Below are 23,953 nucleotides of genomic sequence, written 5' to 3' on the forward strand. Positions count from 1 at the left end.
GATGTCATAATTAAATATTTTTGCCTAGGCAAAAATAAAATATTGCCTAGGCAAAATTATTTCTGCCTAGGCAAAAATCGAATATTGCTTAGGCAAAAATATTTCAGCCTAGGCAATATTCTATTTATGCCTAGGCAAAATTATTTCTGCCTATGCAAAAATATTTAATTATGACATCCTTCCCGCGCCATAATCATCAGCTCGATGTTCTCTCATGTGTTGAATAATGAATGTTGAATCTGTTTTCGTTTTTGAACGAAAATGTTTAAAAGATCTCTGGAAATTAGAATTATGATAAAGAAAACGAAAACAATATCTTCCATCCAAAATGGAAATCTCGTACACGGTATATGTAGATTTTACAGTACTGTACTGATTTTATTACCAGAAACAGTGACGTCCCTGATATGAAACATCCAGATATATTGTGTAACTATTCTATATCCGAATCGTCTCCTTTTCATCGTTTTTGTTGTGGACTATACGATGTCTCCTACGATTTAAATTGGACCCCTGCTTTGTACCAACCTGAAATATATTTTACAAGAATTCCGGAAAATATGTCCTTGGCTATGTACGATCCGTTGTTTAGTCCACAATTAGAGCCACCTAGTGGTAATAACCAGAATAATCATGGCCGTCGTAGGTACCCCGCCAACAGTAGATGACACGTAAACACAACTATCAGGAAATATGGAAGGCGACGACAAAAGTAGACGTGTCCAAATGGAAAGAGAAAAGGTGATCATACTCGCGATCTGTCATTTACATAGCGTTAAAGTTTCCATATTTTAAATGCCGACAACCTGCTGTGTCTTCGCAGTTGGAAGACTCTACGCGGCAGCGATCCAAGGACCAAGATGCTAAACATCATCTTCGAAAGCGAAAGCTGGCCCCATTTACACTTTCTCTCGTCATTTCATATATGTATACTATGTCGGTGTAGATTTATGTTTGTCGTTTCTTGTATATATCATTTTAAGTGAAGAACGGCAATGCACAGTATCGAAACAACAAATATTGACAACAAACAGACCGGCTTGACTTTTTACTCAAATACACTCAAATATACTCAAATACACAAAAATATACTCAAATACAAATGTATTTCACACACATAACCTTATTTTGTGCGTAACATGGTCGATCTTGGTGATTCTTACGAACTATGATACCGGCCGGGGTCGGTTGGGATATTTAGGCTTTGCCGAAATTGACTTGGAATTATCGAAACGTTGGGAAATGGGACTTATTTGAGCATTGTTTTCAGAGAACAGAGCCAAATATTGTTCTGAAATGCCCAACTGTATCATATGCAAAACATTAGGGGTTTATTTGACCGAGAAGTAGTTTAAATCACAGGGGCTTGGCACGATTTTCCAAATAATAGTCCATATATATATGTATATAGTATTATACATATATATATGGACTATTATTTGGAAAATCGTGCCAAGCCCCTGTGGTTTAAATCAATGTTTTAATCATTCGCGATTCGCGGCCCGATTGTCGTCAGAGTTGAATTACAGAAATGGCCGATAATGGACCCGAAATCGATATTTTCATAAGAGAATTGACTCAATATGGTATTCTTTGATGTCTATAGAGGTCATATGTAAAATATCTTAGATTAATTTTCACTAGAAGTATTTTGAAATAATTGTCAAAAAATCTGATTTACGACCCCATTGCCGTCAGAGTTGAATTGTCGAAATGGTCGATAACGGACCTGAAATCAATATTTTTATGATATAATGGACCCAAAATAGTATTCTTTGGTATATATAGAGGTCACATGTAAAATATTTTTCATTTATTTTCTCAAGAAGTATTTTAAAATGATAATCAAAATACCCCATTCACGAACCAATTTTTGTTTACGCATTGGGCGCGAATAAAATAAAAAGGAGCAGGAAAACTGAAATCCGGATTATCTACTCACAAATGCAAAAATACTCATACTAGATAGTTATAATTAATATTTATTGCAAGAATTTCTATACTGTGTTTGATTCTCTGTATAAAATTGTTGTCAAATTTGTGGTATTTTGTAAAACAATTCATTTTTATTGAATTTTTTTCCCCTAACAAATCCATATTTCAATCTTTGAGTAATTAATTCATTGAAAATTGAAGTCAAGGCAATGAATTAATATTTTCCTTAGTAATTTTTCGATAAACTGTAAAAAAGTTTCCAGATGACTTTTTGTGCCATGCTGTCATAAAATTTCAGTTATAATTTTAAAATTAAATTACATGTAGTATGTTCATATTGATAGCTAAGTTGTCAATATCCACAAAGCGAGTGTAGTCTACTGTAATCTCAATCACTGAGTGGATAGCATTACATATGAATATTACTGTAAAATACCTGTAGTATGAAGAGATATGTGACCAACTTTAGAATGAATGATATCAAATTTAGATTATATTTCAAGAGCAATAGGTGGATTATTAGAATTGACTTCCAAATGAAATCAACATATCCGTGTAACTTTAGCAGGATTTCATCATTGTTTAAAATCAGACTTAAAAAAGCATCAGAAATAATCATAAACCATCAGCTGTATAACAATTAAGAGATTCCAGGGGATCTTGGTGTCCACCATTGAGATTGATCTCTTTTCTACTTTTCCCTTCTTTCCCCTATTACTTATTATTCATTTGATTATATTGGAAACCTACATTTGAATTCTAAGATAGATCTTAAGAAAAAACTTTTGGAAATGTATCAATAACAGATTAAACTGTTGAAACTGATGGTGGGCTGGCTGGCTTAAAGCCATTTTATTTTCCTGATCAGACTAGAAGATAAATAGGAATTGTTGATGTACTTCCATCTGATGATGGCAAAAAATCTTTATTCCATGTAGATTTTCATTTTTTGTATAAATAAATACTTAAAACATTTGACCTTTTTTTAAGTTTTAGGAAATACTACTTGTAACTAAGTGTATTACTAGTGACGGTATGATGATTGCATATATAATCTATTAACTAGTCCTTTAACATTAACTGATCTGATATTAGTTTTTTGGTTGCTTTCGGGTCCTTTGATCACTGTGTTAAGTCCCTGAGCATCATTCAAGTATCCTAGGATAAAACAACTATTATTGATTTTTGCTATACAGCATCCATCTCTTAATTTATTTTGAGAGATATTAATATCTTGTATCTTTTGTGCAATCCTAAATCATGTTGTAAAGATCTTCAATATTTATTACTTGTCATTTTCAGAAAAGTGTTTGTACTCTGTAGGATCATGCAGATATTGTTAGAAACATTTGAAATTAATCCCCAAACACATTATTGTAATGATTACTGTACTGCATTGGTTTCCATTTAAATGTCGAAAGGAAATGAAAATCTTCTGGAACATTTTCTTTAGGGTGGTTACGCAAAACAATTGAAGTGATATAATACAACCAATATTATATGTAAGAATGTTGAAAGTCATATTGGTTGTGTTGTATAACTTCCATTTATGTTATTACCTTAACTTGGTGATGAGTAATTAGATTATGAGCATTATAATATGGCCATGGTTTACTACTTAATAAGATCAAGTTTCTGTGTGATATATTGTTTGGTTTTATTTACTGGACAATATTAATTTGCCACATTTTAGTTAGATTTTATAAATCACTCCACCCCCTCAACACTTTCACAGATATGGATGTTATTTCTACAATATTTGTAGAGCAATTTTTCACACCTTGGGAGATGATTGACACGCCTGTGTAACTTACACTAATTGACCAGTGTATTGAAAGATTCCCCCTAAGGCTATAACTGAACTGTCCAGGTAATGAAAGGGTGTCACACCTGTGTTAGCAGGTGGAGAGAGAGGGAGAGATGGGGGAGGGGGTCCTATAACCTCCAATTTTTACCTGTGAGACAAGATTTAATTTCCTAAATAATAATTAAACCAGATATAAAATTAATTATCTTAAACTGGTCATTTAACATCAGTATAAAAACTCAATTTTAAAGATGAGTATGAATTAAAAATATTGTATCAGGGACTCAGCTTGTTACTCTTCTTTTGCACCTCACGCAATTAATATTAAGTTCATCAAATATTCCATAATTACATTAAAATATAACATAAGCAATGTTAAGAACATATAAGCTTTCTACAATTATAGCACATTTTACCAAAATAAGAATATATGTGATAAACTCATAATAAACCTTAATTTATATATAGTATACAACAATATCCCAAAATTTGTTAATATAGAAAAGAAACAAAAACAACATTAAACTGATAAAAGAGGCATAATACAAGCAAAATATTTCATATAGATTCTATGGAGACCCTTAGATAGTTCAAGGAGAAATAAGTTTAGACCATCAGGTGTTGATTCATATGGGCTTCAAAATTTACTCTGTGATGATATGATTGAATATTATGGTCCATAAGATGGTTTTACTTCTTATAAGTAAACTTCAAGGATTCTACTTCAAGTGTACTAAACATGTATGTTTAACGTTTTCCATAATTAGGTAAAGGCTTAACGCATATCTTTGTTTTAACTTTTTAATTTCCTATCAAAAACAGAAATACACCAGGATTGTATATTAATATATATGTGTACATTTATATATTTAGATGATTTTTTTTCTGTGTGAAGTATAGGCATATCATCTAAAAACAAACTAAAAGCAAAAAAAAAACAAAAAATGCAATACATGAATTTTATTCAATTTTATTTGAGAGGTTGCATTTTGCCTGAATATACTTATAATATGTATGCACATGTATATATATTTGCAAAAATCCTCTGTTCATGAAGTTGTAAAATCATCTGTTCATAAAGTTGTTAAATCATCTTTTTATTACTTTACAAAATCCTGGTGATATTCATTAAGAAACTGAATACAGAAATTTATTATTTCTTATGGAAAAGTTCATCAGACAAGATAAAAAGAGATGTAATTATTAAGAATTGTAGTGAAAGCGATCTGAAAATGAAACATTTATACAATCTTTTATTTTAGTAACAATAGAAAATAAGAGCATTTTTTATATAGATTGGTATAGAAAAGGATTTATATGAAAAAATAATAGTCAAAGAAAATAGCAATGGTAGATTTTACAGCTATACAGAATTAATGGAGAAATTCAATATTCATACTAACTTTCTCACTTATCAAAGTGTCAAAAGTGCTATAAAAAAGAATTTTTCCAAAGAAGATATCTCCACTGAATTCATAAAACTATCTTACATACCTGCCAACTTAGATTTTTTTTCAAACAGAAAAGAGGAGCAAGATAATTTTATAACTGTCTGTGTAAAAATAATATAGAATCTACTGGAAAAGGAAAATGGGAAGTATTGTTTGATTTTGATGAAAATACATCTATAACACAAGATGCCAGGAAAAGAGTCTGTCTTTATCAGCTTTGAAAAATTACATCAAAGAAACATACCACACTCTAAGATATATTGCAACCAGTAAAGGGAAATCATCTGAACTTCTTTAATAAGGACTGGGAAATATGGGAAAGACTACTGGTCTATACAAAAATAATAAAAACGTTTAGAGGTTTCATTCTATTTTTAGAATTTCATATTTTATATGAAAATATACATTTGAAGAATGTGTATCCTATACTCAACTTAGGCTTGAGAAAATGCTGACCTGCTTTAGATTTCACAGGAAGGACTATAAAGTATTCATTTTATCAGTTATAATCACAGTTTCTGTGCTAATGGCAATATAAATACAGTATACTATAAAACACACGTTAGCTTTTACCTTCTACATTGTCCTTCATCTTTTGATCCAAATGACCCTGACCTCTCACCCAGAGTGACCTAGCTTTGTCTTGGTCAGAAGTTGGTCATGAACAATAAGTATGAAAGTTAAGGAACTACAATTGTATTGTGGATGGACAGACAAACAAACAAACAGACAGAGTGATTACTATAGGGCACCTGTATGGACCTGATTAAGAAAAACCATGTCATTCCTACATTAAAGGAAATATTAAGGAATTTTTCCTATTGGACTCAACACTAAGGGCTCCATAGGTCACAGAACACATTATATGAAGTCATAATTAATTTCCTTAAATTGGCGGCTTTACATGGCTCAAAGACAGCTCAGACCAAATTGGACAAAAACCTATCACTAATTTGAAAAAGAAGAAGGAAATTTGCCCATTAGATTTGAAGAAAATTAAAATCTAAATAGTTTACAGATGATTGTGTTACAATATGCCATAAAAATAGACGAGACTGGACAAATGTTTTCGTTCATCCTAATAAAAATCTTGTCATTAATGCGTGAGAAAATGATAAAACACATTTTGATTTAAACATATTTTATTGTATCTTAATTTATACATGGGAATTGGGCACAAGTTATCAAACTTATATTAAGCCCTTTCCCTATATAATTTTACATACATATAATACATTTATTTTTACAAAATGACATATATTTACATATGAGAGAGAGAGACAGAGAGAGAGAGACAGAGAGAGAAACAGAGAGAGAGAGACAGAGAGAGAGTTATAATGAAGATATAATTTTTAAAAAAATCATTGACTATAGATTATCAAATAAATAAACAATTCCAATAAACTATTCCGATGCCGATAGCAGAATTTCACACTATTCACTTTTCAAAACACTCTGATCTGCTGTTTCTAAAGTTCATCACATCCTGTGCCATGGTTAGCTCTCTCCGTTCGCTTCCTATGCCTCCTGAAAATTTGATTATCTTTTGCCATCAGCATCGGAATAGATATGATAAGCACACATAAATTTACACAGATATATATATATAGAGAGATAAGGAGAATTAAAATCTATACGATAAAACACATGGACAAGGACGAACGGAAACTTTTCCTTTAATCCACGGTAATTCCGTTTAATGCTGAAAGTGACTATAACCTGACAAAAAAGTCTATTTCCTCAACTAAAAAAAATATTTGTGCATGAGTAAATATTCTTTGCATACATGGCATTTTATAGTTTATGTATTGAAAGAGTATTTAGATTGAGTAACAATAATACATGTACTATTTTATATATTTAGTAGAAAGAGACAGGCAGACTAAGATCCTTCAAAAAAATAATAATCAAATATATTTGTAGGAAAGAGTCAGGCCTTAAAAAACATTAAAGAAAACCAGACTGACGTTTTCAATAGGTATGATAGGTTGTATAGGAAAAGGAGTTACCTCCCTTGCAAAGTTGTTGGTTTATTTTTGTGTTTTATCAGGCCTTATGTCGTAATATTTACAACTTAATGATCACATTACATACAAATTGATGTTATAGAAGTGAATTTTATTTGTATTTGGGTATTTTTTTGTGTATTTGAGTATATTTGAGTGTATTTGAGTGTATTTGAGTATATTTGAGTGTATTTGAGTAAAAAGTCATGCCCCAAACAGACAATCTATTTTTAGAACCGACACTAAGACAATGATCGCGGTTTTGGGATGATTCACGGCGGGACGGTTTTGGTGCTGCTGATTTTAATCGGCGCCATTTTTATCTCCCAATTATTAGTTGTGCGAAATGAAGTTTAATTTAAGGGGTATTGCCGAGTGCAATTGCTAACATCAGGTTATCAATTACACTGACCCTCACAACAAGACATTAACAAAAGAGAAAAGTTTTTGGCTGAAATTATTACATATGAACATGAAAAAACATGTGATTATTCATCAGGTACCAAACACACCTCTTTAGAATATAAACAATAACATACAAAGCATTTGTTCATTTTCAATCCACATTGTTATCAGAATGAAGCATAGAAATGAAAATAATAGTGAGTGTGTGTCTTAGAGTGCTATTTTTTTTTTATTTAATGATGGATTCATTAAAAAGAGGTAATATCATGACACTGTTAAACACTTAAATGAAATTTGGCTGTTTGAATTTAATCAAAATTCTGACTTTGAACATTTGACATTCTGCGCAGTGTAAATCAGCCTATAATTAGGAAGTTCTAGGTTACATGGCGCTCGTCATAGGTTTCTCGTCAGGTTAACATTGTTTTGGAGTAACCTTCACGTGTGTTATACTTCTATATATTGTTTACCTTTCAATTGTTTTTGGAGAAAACAGATGACAAGACTTTGTATACAATGAGAGGCATTAGACCTAAAAAAACAACTGTGTTTCTGCTAACTATACCGACCCTGTCTGCGTTAGCGGTAGCAGGAAAATGTCCGTAGTAAAATTTGCTAAAATATTCAATTTCTTTTAGCAATTTAAAAAATGCTTTAGCAATACAAATTGCTAAAATGAAAAACATTTTCTTTAGCAAACTTTGCTAAACAAAATTAACATTCGTGCATAGAATATATACAGACAATTTCAGGACTAAATACTTGAAGAACTTTAATGTAACTATTATTTATAACTTACTATTTGTGGAAAAAATACGGGCAATACACCTATTTTCAATTAGTTTCATTTTGACTACCAACATTTTATTCAAACTAACGAAATAACACTTTAATATACATGTATATATATATTTTTTTTGCAATTAGGCCTCGGCCTAGTGTATGGTGTTTTTAAATCAAAATTGAAAATTCAATTTTTTATCAAACTAAATCGAATTCATATACATACGGTAATTAATTATAGAATATAAAGAATAAGCATAAAAAGACATAGTATCGGGTTTTAAAACTATATTGTGTTCCGCTTTCAAAACTTAGGGTTAATAGGACGTCACATGTCTCTCGGATGATGAATGAAAAAGTGAAATAAATATTGAATGGACGCTTTTCATGAATGAAATATTCTGTATTTTTCCTCTATAATTAACTTCTGATTGATGACTAACAATTAACTCCTCGTTGGAACACAATACTGGTCATACTGAACAAGTCATGTGCCGACTCACTGTATGATTAATATTCCGACACGAGTCAATTGTGAACTACAGCATTAAACTACATCAATTAATATAAGTACACATCGCTTATCATGTAACAAGATTGAAATGGAATTAAATAGGCAGTTGCCATCTCCTTTGGCCTTTACATTACAGCCGTATAGTTTCTGTGGCTGTCAGGTAGCAAGCAATTCGATAGATCGTCAGCAGTCGCCATATTGATATGTTGTAATTATAAACACAGTTGATGGATTTATCTACAAAATGCTTGAACCTTATTAGCGAAGTGATTCAAGCGCAAGCTGGACTCTGACGCGGACGAGTGAAGCCAGGATGGTATAGTCGATAAATAGGCAGTTTTATCTATTCGTAAATATTGCTTATCAACTTCATTTTGCTTTCGCATTTACGAGTTTCAATTCGCATTTTGATACAATGCGAATGCGTAGCGCGAGCCCCGCCTGTATCATTTTTGCCTACCCTGAAGCTTTTTTGACCATTTTCAAGGAAAGACTATTAAAGTCAAGATTGCTTGTCTATAAAACCTTACAGTAAAAATATTTCAAAAACAAAAAATTACTACCTGTCAAGAGCTATATAGGTGGCTTCTGATCATGAGCTATATGAAGGTGTGCACGTGCTACAGGTATTTCATTCATACGCAGAAAGCAAATGTGGTCAAATAAGCTAAATTTCAAAAATAATTTCTTCTTAAGAACCAGATATGTTATAATCTAATATACTTCGATTTATATTCTGAAATCAGAAATGGGAAGTACAGGTCTTCAGGTGCTTTATTATTTCCCCCAAACGAAGAGGAGGGACATTTTGTTTTTGCTCCATTTCTTATCATTATTAGGGCTTTTCACTTTTGGTGAAAAGGCGTATTGTTTTTGTATGTTTCTTTTTCTTCTTCTTATTATTCTGCTGCCGTTTACCTGTTGGGCCTCTTATTAATAGCACAATTTAGTGAAAAGCTGCTTTGAGAATTTGAAACAAGTGGATTGGTCGAAAGTATTAATTTTCTTTCGGTGGTCGATAGACAACGGCCTAGACCATTTTTGTGGTCACTGGTCACAGGACTACTGCTAGTGTCGAACCCTGATATTTTACTAGGAATCGCTGATGTTAATGAGTTATTTTATTACAGGAGCTGGAGTTTGCTGTACACAAGAGGGATGAAGTCATACAACAGCTCTCAGCCCAGTTACAACATCTTACAGCACACAATTACAGCCAGGAAGCCACACAACTTGCACAGCAGGTTCAGATTTTACAAACTCAACTTCAGCATGTAAGTTTTATTCTCTTTAGAATTAAAATTTTTTAGGTCTGATACTTTGGTAAGACAAGGAAGGAAAGATATATGTATCCTTGGCCATGGGCTTCCATTTCTGTTAGCTCACCTGCCCGAAGGTACACCAACTTTTTCCTTTAAACAACTTCTTCACCATAACCAAGAGGCCCAGGGACTTTATATTTGACCAGTAGTATGCTGGGGTGAAGGGCTACCAAGTTTTTCAAATGAATCGCCTTGGCCCTCCTTCAAGGTCACATGGGTATAAAGGGCTAAAATCTTCAAATGACTTCTTCTCAATAACTAGGAGGCTCAGGGATTTGATATTGGGCCTGTAGCATGTTGGGGTAAAGTTTGTTCAGACCTCATTCAAGTGCAAAGGATGCCCCCATGCCTAAAACTATGGCCTAAATACATAGTGTGGTCTGTTCCTACGTTTCTTAGACATTCATGTAGACGGGAGAGGAAAGCATTGTAACTTAGCAACGTGAGTCCCCCTGGAGTAGAGAACATAAACACCTATTATAACAATAACTGTCCTATCTTGGGAGGGACAGTCTGAATAGCAGTAGGATAGTTTGGGTCGGGCAGAGAGGTGAAACTATAAAGAACTGAATAGTACATAATGGCGCTGTTTTTAAGATTGAGAAGGCTGAAATGGTCTGAGATGCAAAAAATTATCTGGTGAATGGGAACAGCAGTGCCCTATCAGAATTTGTGGACATGTTGGAGACATATGTACTCTCTATCATACAGAAAAATAGACACCATGTCATGTGAGGATATTAGCTGATAAATTCTTGATGTGTGTGATAGATAATCAAACACATGATCTTTGGATAGAATGCCATCTGTTACTAATTTGTGCAATATTGCCAAATTGGCATTTGACCATTGAGTTAAGGAGATATTTTCAAGTTTATAGGTTTCAAATGAATTGAAAATCATAATTTGCTGTTATAACTTTCTCTGTCTGCAAATATCTTTCTCTGTCTGCAAATATCCCTATTTACAAAATATGTGATATATAGACACCCACTATCACAAACCTGTGCAAGTGACAACAAATAGGGTTTTGTCACGAATAGCCACCTTACAACGTTTCTGCTTGGATTCCTGTTCCATTTGGTGCAGCCCTACGGACTGTCCTCGCTGCAGGAAAAACCATCAGAACCATTGAAAGGTATAGGATGTTATTGATGATGAATCCAGCATAGATTTCTCCGATAGCAATAGCGAAACATTGGATAATGAAGACAAGACTTTCTTACGAAACGGGACGTTGACCTCTTATTATTTATCAAACTTTCAATATAGGGGTAATTTATCACTTTCAAACAGAGGAAAAACACATTGATTAATTTTTCAAGTTAGTTTCAGCTGAATATTTTGACATTATGTCTATGGAAACAAACAGGTAATCTGATAAAAATGACCTGATAGAAGATGGCAGCCGGCGATATGTGGCGAGGTACGTGCTTTCAGTATCGTTATGTGGATATACAAATGAGCTACCACGACTGAGCTGCGGTGTCTTTGTATGAATGATTCTTGAACTTATTTAAGAAAAAGTTAGATAGATATTATACATATCAGTGTATGAAAATGAATTGACTTTTGCGCATACTGGTGATTGTGTGCAGCAGTATTAATGTAGTTCATTATTTTACTGAACATTGTGGTCAGATGTATTGACACTTTTGCTTCACTTTATGTAGTTTTTGAATCTATCCTGGATTCTGTATGAAGGCCAGCATAATTTCTCTGGCCTTATCATTGGATCCTTTCTCCATTTCTTCAATAATAGCTGTTGAAGCTTTAGAAGATTATGTAAGCTGCCACAGATCCCCAAAGGTGATAATTTGTTCTGTTTAATTTTGTTATTATTTCCTACTTTCACTGAAACGGGGGGTGTTAATTTGGGTTTGTCCGTCTGCCTGTCTGCTCGTCTGTCACACATTGTTTTCATGCAATAACAAAAACAAATATTATCGGATTTTCTTAAACCTTGGTGAGAACATTAAATGCCTCAACCAAATTTGATTGCAAAATTTCGCTGACATTATTTGGCGGAGTAATGTCCCCTTGACTAACAAAGAATTTAATTTTTAGACATTTCTGTGCAATAACAGCAACAAATATTATCAGATTTTTTTGAAACTTGGTCACAACTTTAAATGTCCGAATGGTTCGGCCAAGTTTGATTGCCATTCTTCGCGGATGTTATTCGGCTGAGTTATGGCCCTTTGATTGATGAAAAATGTAATTGTTAAACATTTCCGTGCAATAAAGTTAACAAATATTATCAGATTACCCCTTCATGAAAGAGGGGAAAGCGGGAATTATATATATATCAGTTCTATGATTTAGCTTGTTTTGTGTTGGTTGTTCAATTTTTGCTGTTTATTTGTTGTTTTAGATCAACTCAAGGCTTAAATTGTAACCTATTACAATGTCCTTTTGTCCATCATCATGCGTTAACATTTGCTTGTGAATACGATATTTTGACTAAATATGAACTGATTACCATGAAACTTGGTATGTACCGGTAGTCTATTATCAGTAAGATCATGGAAGAGTTCGACAGTTGGGGCCAATTCAACTGTAACTTACAGAGTTGTAACTCTTTGTAGTTTTATTGGCATTGGACAAACAGGATAACTTAAGTAAATATGAACACAGATTTTCATGAATTTTGGTATGCAGCCATATATCAATAATTCAGAGGCGTACTCAATTGTAGCTTACAAAGTTAGGACCTTTTGACTTTGTGAACATAATAGAATATGAACAGATTTTGATGAAACTTAATATGCAGCTTTTTACAATTAAAATCTCAGACGAGTTTGGGAACGATTTGAATGTATAACTTACAGGGATAAATTTGCCCCTTGGCAGTTTCATCACTTACTTTTTACTTTTGAGTATAACTTAAATATGAATGGATTTTGATGAAATCTGGTATGCTGTGAGCTTTTACATCGATAAGATCTTAGACAATATCCTCATTGAGACAGATCTGATCATAATAGTATATGTATTGGCCCTTTGCAGTTTAGGTTATATTAAGGGTCATGAATTGGGCCAGTAGCATGTTGGGATGAAAGGCTACCAATGCAAGTTGATTCAAATGAATAACCTTGCCCTATTTTCAAGATTACAGGGGTCAAATATGTTGAATCTTAGTTTAAAAAAATCATCTATTAGTATATATCATAACTTTGATGACCAATAAGGCCCAGGCCTCTTGTTAAATTAGTTGATTGATTGCAAGAAAAGCAATAATAATAATGATGTTGATTTACATGGTCCCTACAGGCCTTGAAAATGATAAAATGGACGGAAAGGCCCTAAATTTCAGAGGCCTTGAATTTTTGAAACTGAGCCTTGAATTTGATGGATTCAACATTAAATATAGTTTCCATACAAAGTCCCTTTGCATTTAATTAATTGCCGTATTAATTACATGGCTTTCTGCTTCAAAATAAACCATAACATTTACTCTATATGTAATTACTATATATCTGCTTCTATGTCCAGTTTTGTTAATGTTAGGTCTAGAGGTGTTCCTTGTACGTGAGTACCAAATGCACATAGCAGATTCACATTCATGGGATACAAGGTGCGCAAACAAAGTTGGGTTAGCCACTACCTTGGGGTAGTATAAGAGATTGAAGATATGTCTCATTTTTTAGGGTTTGGAGGAGACTGGTCATGATAGTTTTTTAAAAATTGACAAATCAGCTCTATAGTCACATAGACGAAGTGATGAACATCGTGCCTAGACTACATTTGCTGGTAACACGCATGAGCAGGCAAAATAAACATATTCAAAAGTGTTTCATTAAACTTTATTGTTGTACATGTGTAACACTTAGATGATAAACTGAAAATGTTGATTAGAAGTCCTTAAAGGGACAATTTAGTCTTTTTATAATTCAAGCTAGGCAGGATCAATGATATGTATTATATCCAGACAAAAGAATCTGGAGTTAGTAGTTATCTGCTATATGTAACCAATATGTTGTATGGTCGGTTAAAGTTTATATACTTAATAGACATATAAAGTGAATAATCTAGTTTTCTGTACAGGTTTGGTATTTGGTGTAAAAACATTGAGATTGTTGTTTTTCTGTTCATCTTAAAAAAATAATTCTTTAAAGACAATTACTCAAACAGTTGCTGTTTATTTATTTTTTTTAGTTCACCTGAGATGAAGTCTCAAGTGACCTATTTCAATGGCCTTTTGTCTGTCGTCGTCCGTCATTGATCATCATCTGTCTGTAAACAATTTACATTGAGGGGCGGGGCAAAAAGGGGTCAATTTGGCTTAATTGATATAAATGACTTCTCTGGAACTGAGCGATGGATATCATTCATATTTGTCTGGTAGCATCCTTATTAGGTAGGGATACAAAATTATACAAATGGTGGGGCTGACCCACCTAGGGGCTGAGGGGCGGGGCCAAAAGGGGTCAACTTGGCTTAAATGATATAAATGACTTCTCTGGAACAGAGAAATGGATATCATTCATATTTGTCCGGCCACGGTAGCATCGTCATTGGGTAGGGTTACCAAATTGTACAAATGTTGCGGCTGACCCCCTGGGACCTGAGGGGCAATTTGGTTAAATTGATGTAAAAAACTTCTTCTCTGGAACAAAGTAATGGATATCACTCATATTTGACTGAAAGCGTTCTTATGGGGTAGGGATACAAAATTGTACAAATAATGGGGACCTGAGGGGTGCAGCCAAAAGGGGGCATTTTGGCTAAATTGATGTAAAGAACTTTTCCTCTGAAACTAAGCAATGGATATCACTCATATTTGTCTGGTAGCTTTGTTATGGGGTGGGGATTCAAAATTGTACATATGGTGAGGCTGGTCCCATCCAGGGCTGAGTGGTGGGGCCAAAAGGGGTCAATTTGGCTAAATTGATATAAACAACTTCACTGAAACTAAGCAATGGATATTACTCATAGTTGTCTGGTAGCATTGTTATGGGGTAGGGATGCAAATTTGTACAAATGGTTGGGCTGACCCCCGGGGGCCTGAGGGGTGGGGCAAAAAGGGGTCAATTTGAATTGTCTAAATTGATATAAACAACTTCTTCTCAGAAACTGAGCTATCACTATCACTCATATTTGACTGGTAGCTATATATAGCATCCTTATGGGGTAGGGATTCAAACTTTTAGAAATGCAAGTGTGACTGACCCCCAATAGGGGGGGGGGGGGGGTAATTTGGCTAAGTTACTATAAACATTTAAGTGTCTACAAGTAAGCGATGAATATCTATCATATTTGACTGGTAGCATACCTAGGGGGTAGAGATTGAAACAACTATAAATGGCTGACTTCTCTAAAACTAAGTTATGTACATCCCTCATAGTTGTCCATTTGATGTTAAGGACTTCTCTGGAACTAAGCAATGTATGACATTAATATTTTAGTGGTTACAACATCCCCAGGAGGCTGGGATTCAAATTTAAACAAAAAATGGGGCAAATACAACCATGTTGAATCTGAAGCAGTTGAGATCCCCCCATTATCATACATCAACAAGTAAAGCTATTAGCAAATGGAATATAAACATTATTTTGATGCTTGCTCAAATAAACCAGGTGAGTGATACAGGCCCTCTGGGCCTCTTGTATATTTGAATTCATTCTAACTTGATTTATGTTTGCATTTTTGACCCTCATTTGTTGAGTCTCAATTTGAATTCATTCTAACTAGGTTCAAATTAGCGGGATGAGATGCTAATTTGATGGTATATACACATGTTGACCCTGACTGACCCGTCTGGGGTGATGAGCAGGGCTAAAAAGTGTCAGATGAACACAAATGTCAATCTTTGTCCTTGGGGAGAGGGTAAACTGTTAGTTATAGTTCATATAAGGAAATTACATTTTTGACTTGAGGGGGGGGGGGGGGGGGGGGGGGAGTCAAAAAGGGTCAAATTGACAGAAATATCTCGGGTGATCATTATAAGGCACATTGGCTTTTTATTTTTTTTTAAGTTTTCAATTCTGTTTTTTCCATTTAATAAATAACCTGATCTCATATAAATATTATATATCAAGTGACTTATAGCAGTTCCAAACCAGAAAATCTCAACCTGTCTATTAAGACCAAATTGGTGTTTCCCTTGAGTAGACAGGTCTGACTGGTACATGAACTCTGTATAATACTAATGTGGACCCATGAGACAGTTGTTTATGCTAAAGATTTGGACGGATAGAAATACAGGCAGCCATATCGGATTTAAACTTTTGATGTTTGTTAATGTTATGTCTCTGAAATTATGACATGCATATGGATCAGTAACATGTAAGTCCTTTGATCATCGCCCTAACATTAGATGATTCCTCATCAACACAGCACATTTATAGATATTACTTTAATACTGCACTATTATCATACTTGATGTTAAACAGAGTCATTCTTTTAGAGAATACTTCTCATTTTATTTCTTTTTTCTAATGTTTCAGGCTGGTAAGGTCCTGCAGTCACAGTCAGAAAAGCAAGCAGAAACATCACATGCACTCCAAGATGCAACACAAGAAATCATGTCACTCAATGAAGTCATCGTGGAAAAGGACAGTATGATGACACAGCTAGCTGAGAAACTTGACCTGATCTCACAGGAATACACAAGGCTTAAAGAATCACATGAGTCCACAAAACTACGTGAAAAACAGACTAATGAGTTAGTGCAAAAACTCATGATAGATGCAGAGCAAATGCGGAAACAAAAGTCAGATGTTTCTAATTCCAACAGTATATCGGGGCCTTCTAGCCCAACTAGTCCAACACCAGTGGTCAGTTCGGGAATGGTCAGTGAAATAGAGGTTGATGCCAAAATGGAAGCACAGCGTAGTGAACTGGAGGAAACATATGGTCTGCACTTTGCTCAAATGAAGCAGGCTGTTGTTCAACAGTATGAGGAAGAGAAGGTAACTCTAAATGCAGAAATTGTTCAGTTGAAGGCGGCGCTGGAGAAAGCTTCGAGAGATAATGCCGAATATCAACAACAGTTTCAACATTATGTAAACATAGATAGTAAATTTGGGCAATTGCAGGAAGAATGCAATTTGTATAAATCTCAATGTGACCAGCTAAAGGGATTAAAAGAGGAAATTCAGGCACAAAATGAGGATTATTGTCAAAGACTTAAAGATTATGAACATATAGCTGCCAATTTGAAGGAATTGCAAGATGAATGTGACCTGTACAAGTCTCAAAACGATGAGTTAAATAATAGAATCAACAGTCAACAGGACTCAGTGGTTAGTCTGCAATCTGAGCTAGACACTCTGACATCTGAAAACATTCGATTGAGAGACCAGATGAATTTGTTGTCACAGGACCTTGATTCTCAGAACTCGGAAATAGAGGAAGCTTTCTTAGAAAAAAGCCAGTGTATTGAGAAGGCAAAGAAATTGGAGGAAGAAGTTGGCATGCTTAAATCAGAAAATGAAGAATTCAAAAGCAATAGTTTCAAGACGGAGGACATGATTTTATCATTGAAAGAAGCTCTGAAACAATCTGAAACATCTCGACAGAAGCTTGAAGCTACTATAATGGGAGAAAGAGATTTGGTGTCTGGTATTAAAATTGATGGTGTGACATCTTGTGAATCAACTGATGAAGCAGACTTTGGGAAACTCACTGAAGAACCAATTTCTGATATAGACAATGTATCTTTAGAAGTGCAGACTCCAATTGGAAGCATGCCTGCAGAATCAGGTACCGAAGAAGTGGGGGTAAAATTCTATGGACAATCTACCGTGTGTGTTCAGGGGGAAGTTACATTACAAAATGCCTCTCTTACCGATATTGATCAGATATACAATGATACTTCTGTTTCTTCTATTCCATTTGAAGAAAAATTATCGAGTGATACTCCCAATGACAGTGAAGCCACTCTTACCAACAATAGCTTTGAGTCATCACAATCAAATTCAGAACAGAATCAACAGTACATTTCTCAGATTGAAGCCTTGAAAGCAGACGTGGCAAGACTTTTGGATGAGAGAACATTTGCTCTGTCAGAGGTTGAAAAATTAAGTGATGAAATTTTGGTGCTGAAGGATATTGGAAATAAAGCAGAAGTTGAACTGCGGGAACTTGATCATGTGAAGTCGGAAAATGAATTATTTCAAAGGGAGAGAGAGGAACAGTTAGAAAGTAATTTGACTTTGATGGCAGATGTGCAAAGTGCCCACTTCATTATTGAAAACTTGGAGAAAGAGCGGATTCAGTTACTTGTCAACAATGAAAGTTTAGAGGAGAAAAACAATGAAATTCATGCAAAATATGAGGATCTTTCAGCAACAAATCAAAGACTTTCTGCAGAATTAACATCTTTGGGTCAAGACCAGTCTGCCTTGGTTCTGTCTCAGACAGGTGCAAGACAAGAGACCGTTAGTAGGACTGATGAAGCACATCTGAATGAAGGTGACTCCTCAGTACATTCTTCACATACAGACTCTGACAATGTGTCTAGGGTGTCTACTTGTCACTCATCTCTAGACCAAGGTCAGATTCCTCGACTTGATAACAACCACCTGGCACAATTTGATGGGAGCTTCTACTTTGGGAAAAAGGAAGAAGTTCTGTTGGAGACCCATGAGCAGTCAGCTGACCAAAGTCATTTAAGCGCAAGTCAAGCCAACAGTCAAACAAATAATGCAGATATGGGGCCAAACAAGACCAAAAAAGATAATTATAAGAATCAGAGAGATCTGGAACAAGAAATCCTACAGATGCAGACGCATGTTGATGACCTACATGCCATGAGAGCGAATCTGCAGGAGCATATAGAGCATTTAAGAAAAGAAGCTAAGTCTCTAGAAAAATCATTGCAACAGACACAAGACCAGCAAACTGCTGCTGAATCAGTAACCACTACAGAGCGTATCACAGATAGTGCAAATACTACTGTTAATGAACTCATGGAGAAGAACAACACACTGCAGGAAGAGAAAGATTTACTCAATCGGAAAGTCAGTGCCTTGGAATGGCAGGTTACTGAACTGCAGACAGAGAACAAGAAAAATACTGAAAGATTAGCTGTGCCAGTCGAGGAGGTTATGGTGCAGAACTTCATAGAGGGTGAGGAGGCTGTTTTTGTGGGTTCCATTGACCCTTGGACAAAGCCAACAGCAGAGTCATTGTCTTCCCAGGATTCCATTGAACAGGAAATCATGGTTCAGGACTCCCAGCATTCTATGTTCCTGGGACAGGAAGTGGTGGAGGACAAGGTAAATCAAACAGGATTCCAGGGAACATGCGAAATGATGATCTCATCCCGAATGTCTCCAGACTCCATTGACCAGTTGGACAACGAGGACCATGCAAATGACATTTCCTCAGATTCTATAGAACAGGATGTATCAAGACCAGAGACAAGACTACAAGAGAGGGTAAGGAATTCCCAGTGCATGCTTTCAGTTAATCCAAGTTCGTTGATTCCTTCTTATTCTGGTGGTGCTGGTAACTCTACATGTTCTCAGGTGACTGCTTTAGATTCTGGTTCCAATGACAAAAGTGTTGAGGCAGTTGATGGTAATGAGGCCAAAATATTAGCAGACTATATGAAAAACAGTGGGGATTATTCAGAAAGTAGACTTAGTGACAGTTTTCCAGTGATCAACCAGGATTGTGATTCAGCTAGTCAGATATTGACTGTGCTTGAAGATACATCTCCTGAACAGACAGTGCTTCTTTCGAATCATAAAAATAATTCACTAACTTCAGAACTTTTGGTGCTTCAAAATAAATACACTGAGAGTCAAAAATATATCCAGGACATGACAAATGGAAATGAGGCACTCAAAGAGAGGCTTCAGGTGTTTGGTGAGAACTGTGATATTTTGAGAACAGAAAATGTTGCTTTGTCTTCAGCTAAGGAAGAAAATCAAAGGGAATTGTCTTCTTTACATGTTGAATGTGACACTTTACAGGAGAAAGTACAACAAATGCTGATTGGGAATTCTGATCTTGCTTGCAAGTGTGAAACCCTAGAAAAAGTCAAATCAGAACTGGAAAATAAACATTCTGAGTTGGGAATTCAGCTCTTGGAATTAAAAGAAAGTCTAGACCGCAGTGAGACAGAAAAACATTCTATGTGTGAGGTTGAGAATGTGCTGAAGTCAGAACTGGATGCGCTGAAAAGGGAAAAAGTTGTAATGCTAGAAGATTGGAAAACAAGAGAATCGGAGAATGTGTGTGTTACACCTGTTAAGAATGAACAAGAAGCCAAAAGTGATGTAGATCTGATGGATGTTAAATCTAGGTATACATGGCAAAACAATGAATTGGTGTTGCAAAATCAAATTCTACAGCAGCAATTGCAGGATCTGGAAATAAAATATTTGAAGATGGAAAAGGATGGTAAGCCAAAGGAGGATACAGGTCTTGATTTAAGTGATGTTAGTTGCGACAAGGAGATGCAACTCAGACTTTTACAGGAACAGAAAGAACAATTAGAAAAACAAACAGAAATTTATGCATCTGGAATTCAACAAATGGTGAAAGATTTTGAGGAGAAAAAAAACCTTTCTCAGGAATCTCTTTCGTCTTCATGTGTAAATGAGGATGATTTGACAAAATTAAGAAATGTGTGTAGTAAGTTAAGTTTTCATACAGAATGTCTGAAGGAAGAGAAGGCTTATTTAAGTACAGAAAATGAAAATCTCCAAAAAGAGCTTGAATCCAAGGAAAAAGAGAGGAAAAAGCTGGCTCAGTCCCTTGAGGAAAACAAAGCAAAATTTCTTCGGAATAAAGCCAAACTAGTTAAATTTGAGAAAACAGGAAAAACTTCCGGGGACATACAGCAACTGAAAAAATTATTACAAAACAAAGAAGAGGAGAAACAAGAACTGAAGGAAAAAATGGAGAATGTGATTATCAAAATGGTCAATGATAACACTACTTTGAAGGAGACACTAGAAATTACCATGGACAGTCTGAAACAGGAGAAAGCAGAATCTGAAAATATGAGAGACATTGTAGAGGGGATCATGAAAACTAACAGTGATCTGTTAGAGCAAGTAAAACTCACTAGTATAGACATTGATAGCTTGAAGGCAGGGAGGAACTTAGCTGAGAATGCTATCCAGATATTGGAAGAGCAAAGAGCAACAAACGAAAAAGAGTTGGAGGTACTGACTAATACACTTGATAGAGAAAGGTGTTGTGTTTCTGAGTTGGAAGTGCAGTGTCAAGAACTCCAAATGATGTTGGGAAAAGTGAAAAATGACTTCAGCATGAGTGAGGAAAAGTTAACTTGCTCAGTACAATCATACCAAAACTTGTTAGATGCAAGTAAATGTGAGGGACAGGAATTAAGGAAAGCATTAGACAAGGAGAAAAATAATGCTGGAGTGTTAGAGAAGCAATTTGAAGATCTCAAATCTGAGATAGAAAGGGAAAGGTCAAATGCTGGAAAATTGGAAAAACAAAACAAAGAACTCAAAACAGAACTTGAAATGGAAAGGTCATGTTTAGAAAAACAAATAGAGGATCTCAAAAGCGATTTGGAAAGGAGAAGTTCAGATACTGGAAAATTGGAAAAACAATGCGAAGATCTCAAAACTGATTTGGAAAATGAAAGGTCAAATGCTAGAATGTTGGAAAAACAAATTGAGGATCTCAAAAGTGATATGGAAAGGGAAAGTTCAGATGCTGAAAAATTGGAAAAACAAATAGAGGATCTCAAAACTGATTTGGAAAAGGAAAGGTCAACTGCTGGACTGTTGGAAAAACAAAATAAGGATCTCAAAAGTGATCTAGAAAGGGGAAGTTCAGATACTGGAAAATTGTCAAAACAATGTGAAGATCTCAAAACTGATTTAGAAAAGGAAAGGTCAAATGCTGGAAAATTGGAAAAACAAAACAAAGATCTCAAAACAGAACTTGAAATGGAAAGGTCATATTTAGAAAAACAAATAGAGGATCTCAAAAGTGATTTGGAAAGGGGAAGTTCAGATACTGGAAAATTGGAAAAACAATGCGAAGATCTCAAAACTGATTTGGAAAATGAAAGGTCAAATGCTAGAATGTTGGAAAAACAAATTGAGGATCTCAAAAGTGATATGGAAAGGGAAAGTTCAGATGCTGAAAAATTGGAAAAACAAATAGAGGATTTCAAAACTGATTTGGAAAAGGAAAGGTCAACTGCTGGAATGTTGGAAAAACAAATTAAGGATCTCAAAAGTGATCTAGAAAGGGGAAGTTCAGATACTGGAAAATTGTCAAAACAATGTGAAGATCTCAAAACTGATTTAGAAAAGGAAAGGTCAAATGCTGGAAAATTGGAAAAACAAAACAAAGATCTCAAAACAGAACTTGAAATGGAAAGGTCATGTTTAGAAAAACCAATTGGGGATCTCAAAAGTGATCAGGAAAGGGGAAGTTCAGATGCTGGAAAATTGTCAAAACAATGTGAAGATCTCAAAACTGATTTGGAAAATGAAAGGTCAAATGCTGGAATGTTGGAAAAGCAAAATAACGATCTCAAAACAGAACTTGAAATGGAAAGGGCTTGTTTAGAAAAACAAATAGAGGATCTCAAAACTGATTTGGAAAAGGAAAGGTCAGCTGCGCATGCTGGAATGTTGGAAAAACAAATTGAGGATCTCAAAACTGATCTGGAAAGGGAAAGTTCAAATGCTGGAATATTGGAAAAACAATGTGAAAATCTCCAAACTGATTTAGAAAAGGAAAGGTCAAATGCTGGAATGTTGGAAAAACAAATTGAGGATCTCAAAACTGATCTAGAAAGGGAAAGTTCAAATGCTGGAATATTGGAAAAACAAAACAAAGATCTCAAAACAGAACTTGAAATGGAAAGGTCATGTTTAGAAAAACAAATAGAGGATCTCAAAAGTGATCAGGAAAGGGGAAGTTCAGATGCTGGAAAATTGTCAAAACAATGTGAAGATCTCAAAACTGATTTGGAAAATGAAAGGTCAAATGCTGGAATGTTGGAAAAGCAAAATAACGATCTCAAAACAGAACTTGAAATGGAAAGGGCTTGTTTAGAAAAACAAATAGAGGATTTCAAAACTGATTTGGAAAAGGAAAGGTCAGCTGCGCATGCTGGAATGTTGGAAAAACAAATTGAGGATCTCAAAACTGATCTGGAAAGGGAAAGTTCAAATGCTGGAATATTGGAAAAACAATGTGAAAATCTCCAAACTGATTTAGAAAAGGAAAGGTCAAATGCTGGAATGTTGGAAAAACAAATTGAGGATCTCAAAACTGATCTGGAAAGGGAAAGTTCAAATGCTGGAATATTGGAAAAACAATGTGAAAATCTCCAAACTGATTTAGAAAAGGAAAGGTCAAATGCTGGAATGTTGGAAAAACAAATTGAGGATCTCAAAACTGATCTGGAAAGGGAAAGTTCAAATGCTGGAATATTGGAAAAACAATGTGAAAATCTCCAAACTGATTTAGAAAAGGAAAGGTCAACTGCTGGAATGTTGGAAAAGCAAAATAAGGATCTCAAAACAGAACTTGAAATGGAAAGGGCTTGTTTAGAAAAACAAATAGAGGATTTCAAAACTGATTTGGAAAAGAAAAGTTCAAATGCTGGAATATTGGAAAAACAATGTGAAAATCTCCAAACTGATTTAGAAAAGGAAAGGTCAAATGCTGGAATGTTGGAAAAACAAATTGAGGATCTCAAAACTGATCTGGAAAGGGAAAGTTCAAATGCTGGAATATTGGAAAAACAATGTGAAAATCTCCAAACTGATTTA

The 23,953-nt window shown here is 34.7% G+C and overlaps 1 protein-coding gene across 2 annotated transcripts in view; it reads left to right on the forward strand.

The window, feature by feature from the left end:
* Positions 1–618: 618 nt before the first annotated feature.
* LOC117343218 (nucleoprotein TPR-like) overlaps positions 619–23,953 on the forward strand; it is a 158,981-nt gene continuing 135,646 nt past the window's right edge. For both annotated transcript variants that reach the window (XM_033905557.1, XM_033905558.1), the window contains exons 1-3: positions 619–741; positions 10,032–10,175; positions 16,673–19,609. In XM_033905557.1, coding sequence (XP_033761448.1) covers positions 694–741; positions 10,032–10,175; positions 16,673–19,609 — 3,129 coding nt within the window. In that variant the 5' untranslated portion in view covers positions 619–693. The remainder of the gene's footprint in view (positions 742–10,031; positions 10,176–16,672; positions 19,610–23,953) is intronic.

This window comes from Pecten maximus, chromosome 15, assembly GCF_902652985.1.
Source record: "Pecten maximus chromosome 15, xPecMax1.1, whole genome shotgun sequence".
Classification (NCBI taxonomy): Eukaryota; Metazoa; Mollusca; class Bivalvia; order Pectinida; family Pectinidae; genus Pecten; species Pecten maximus.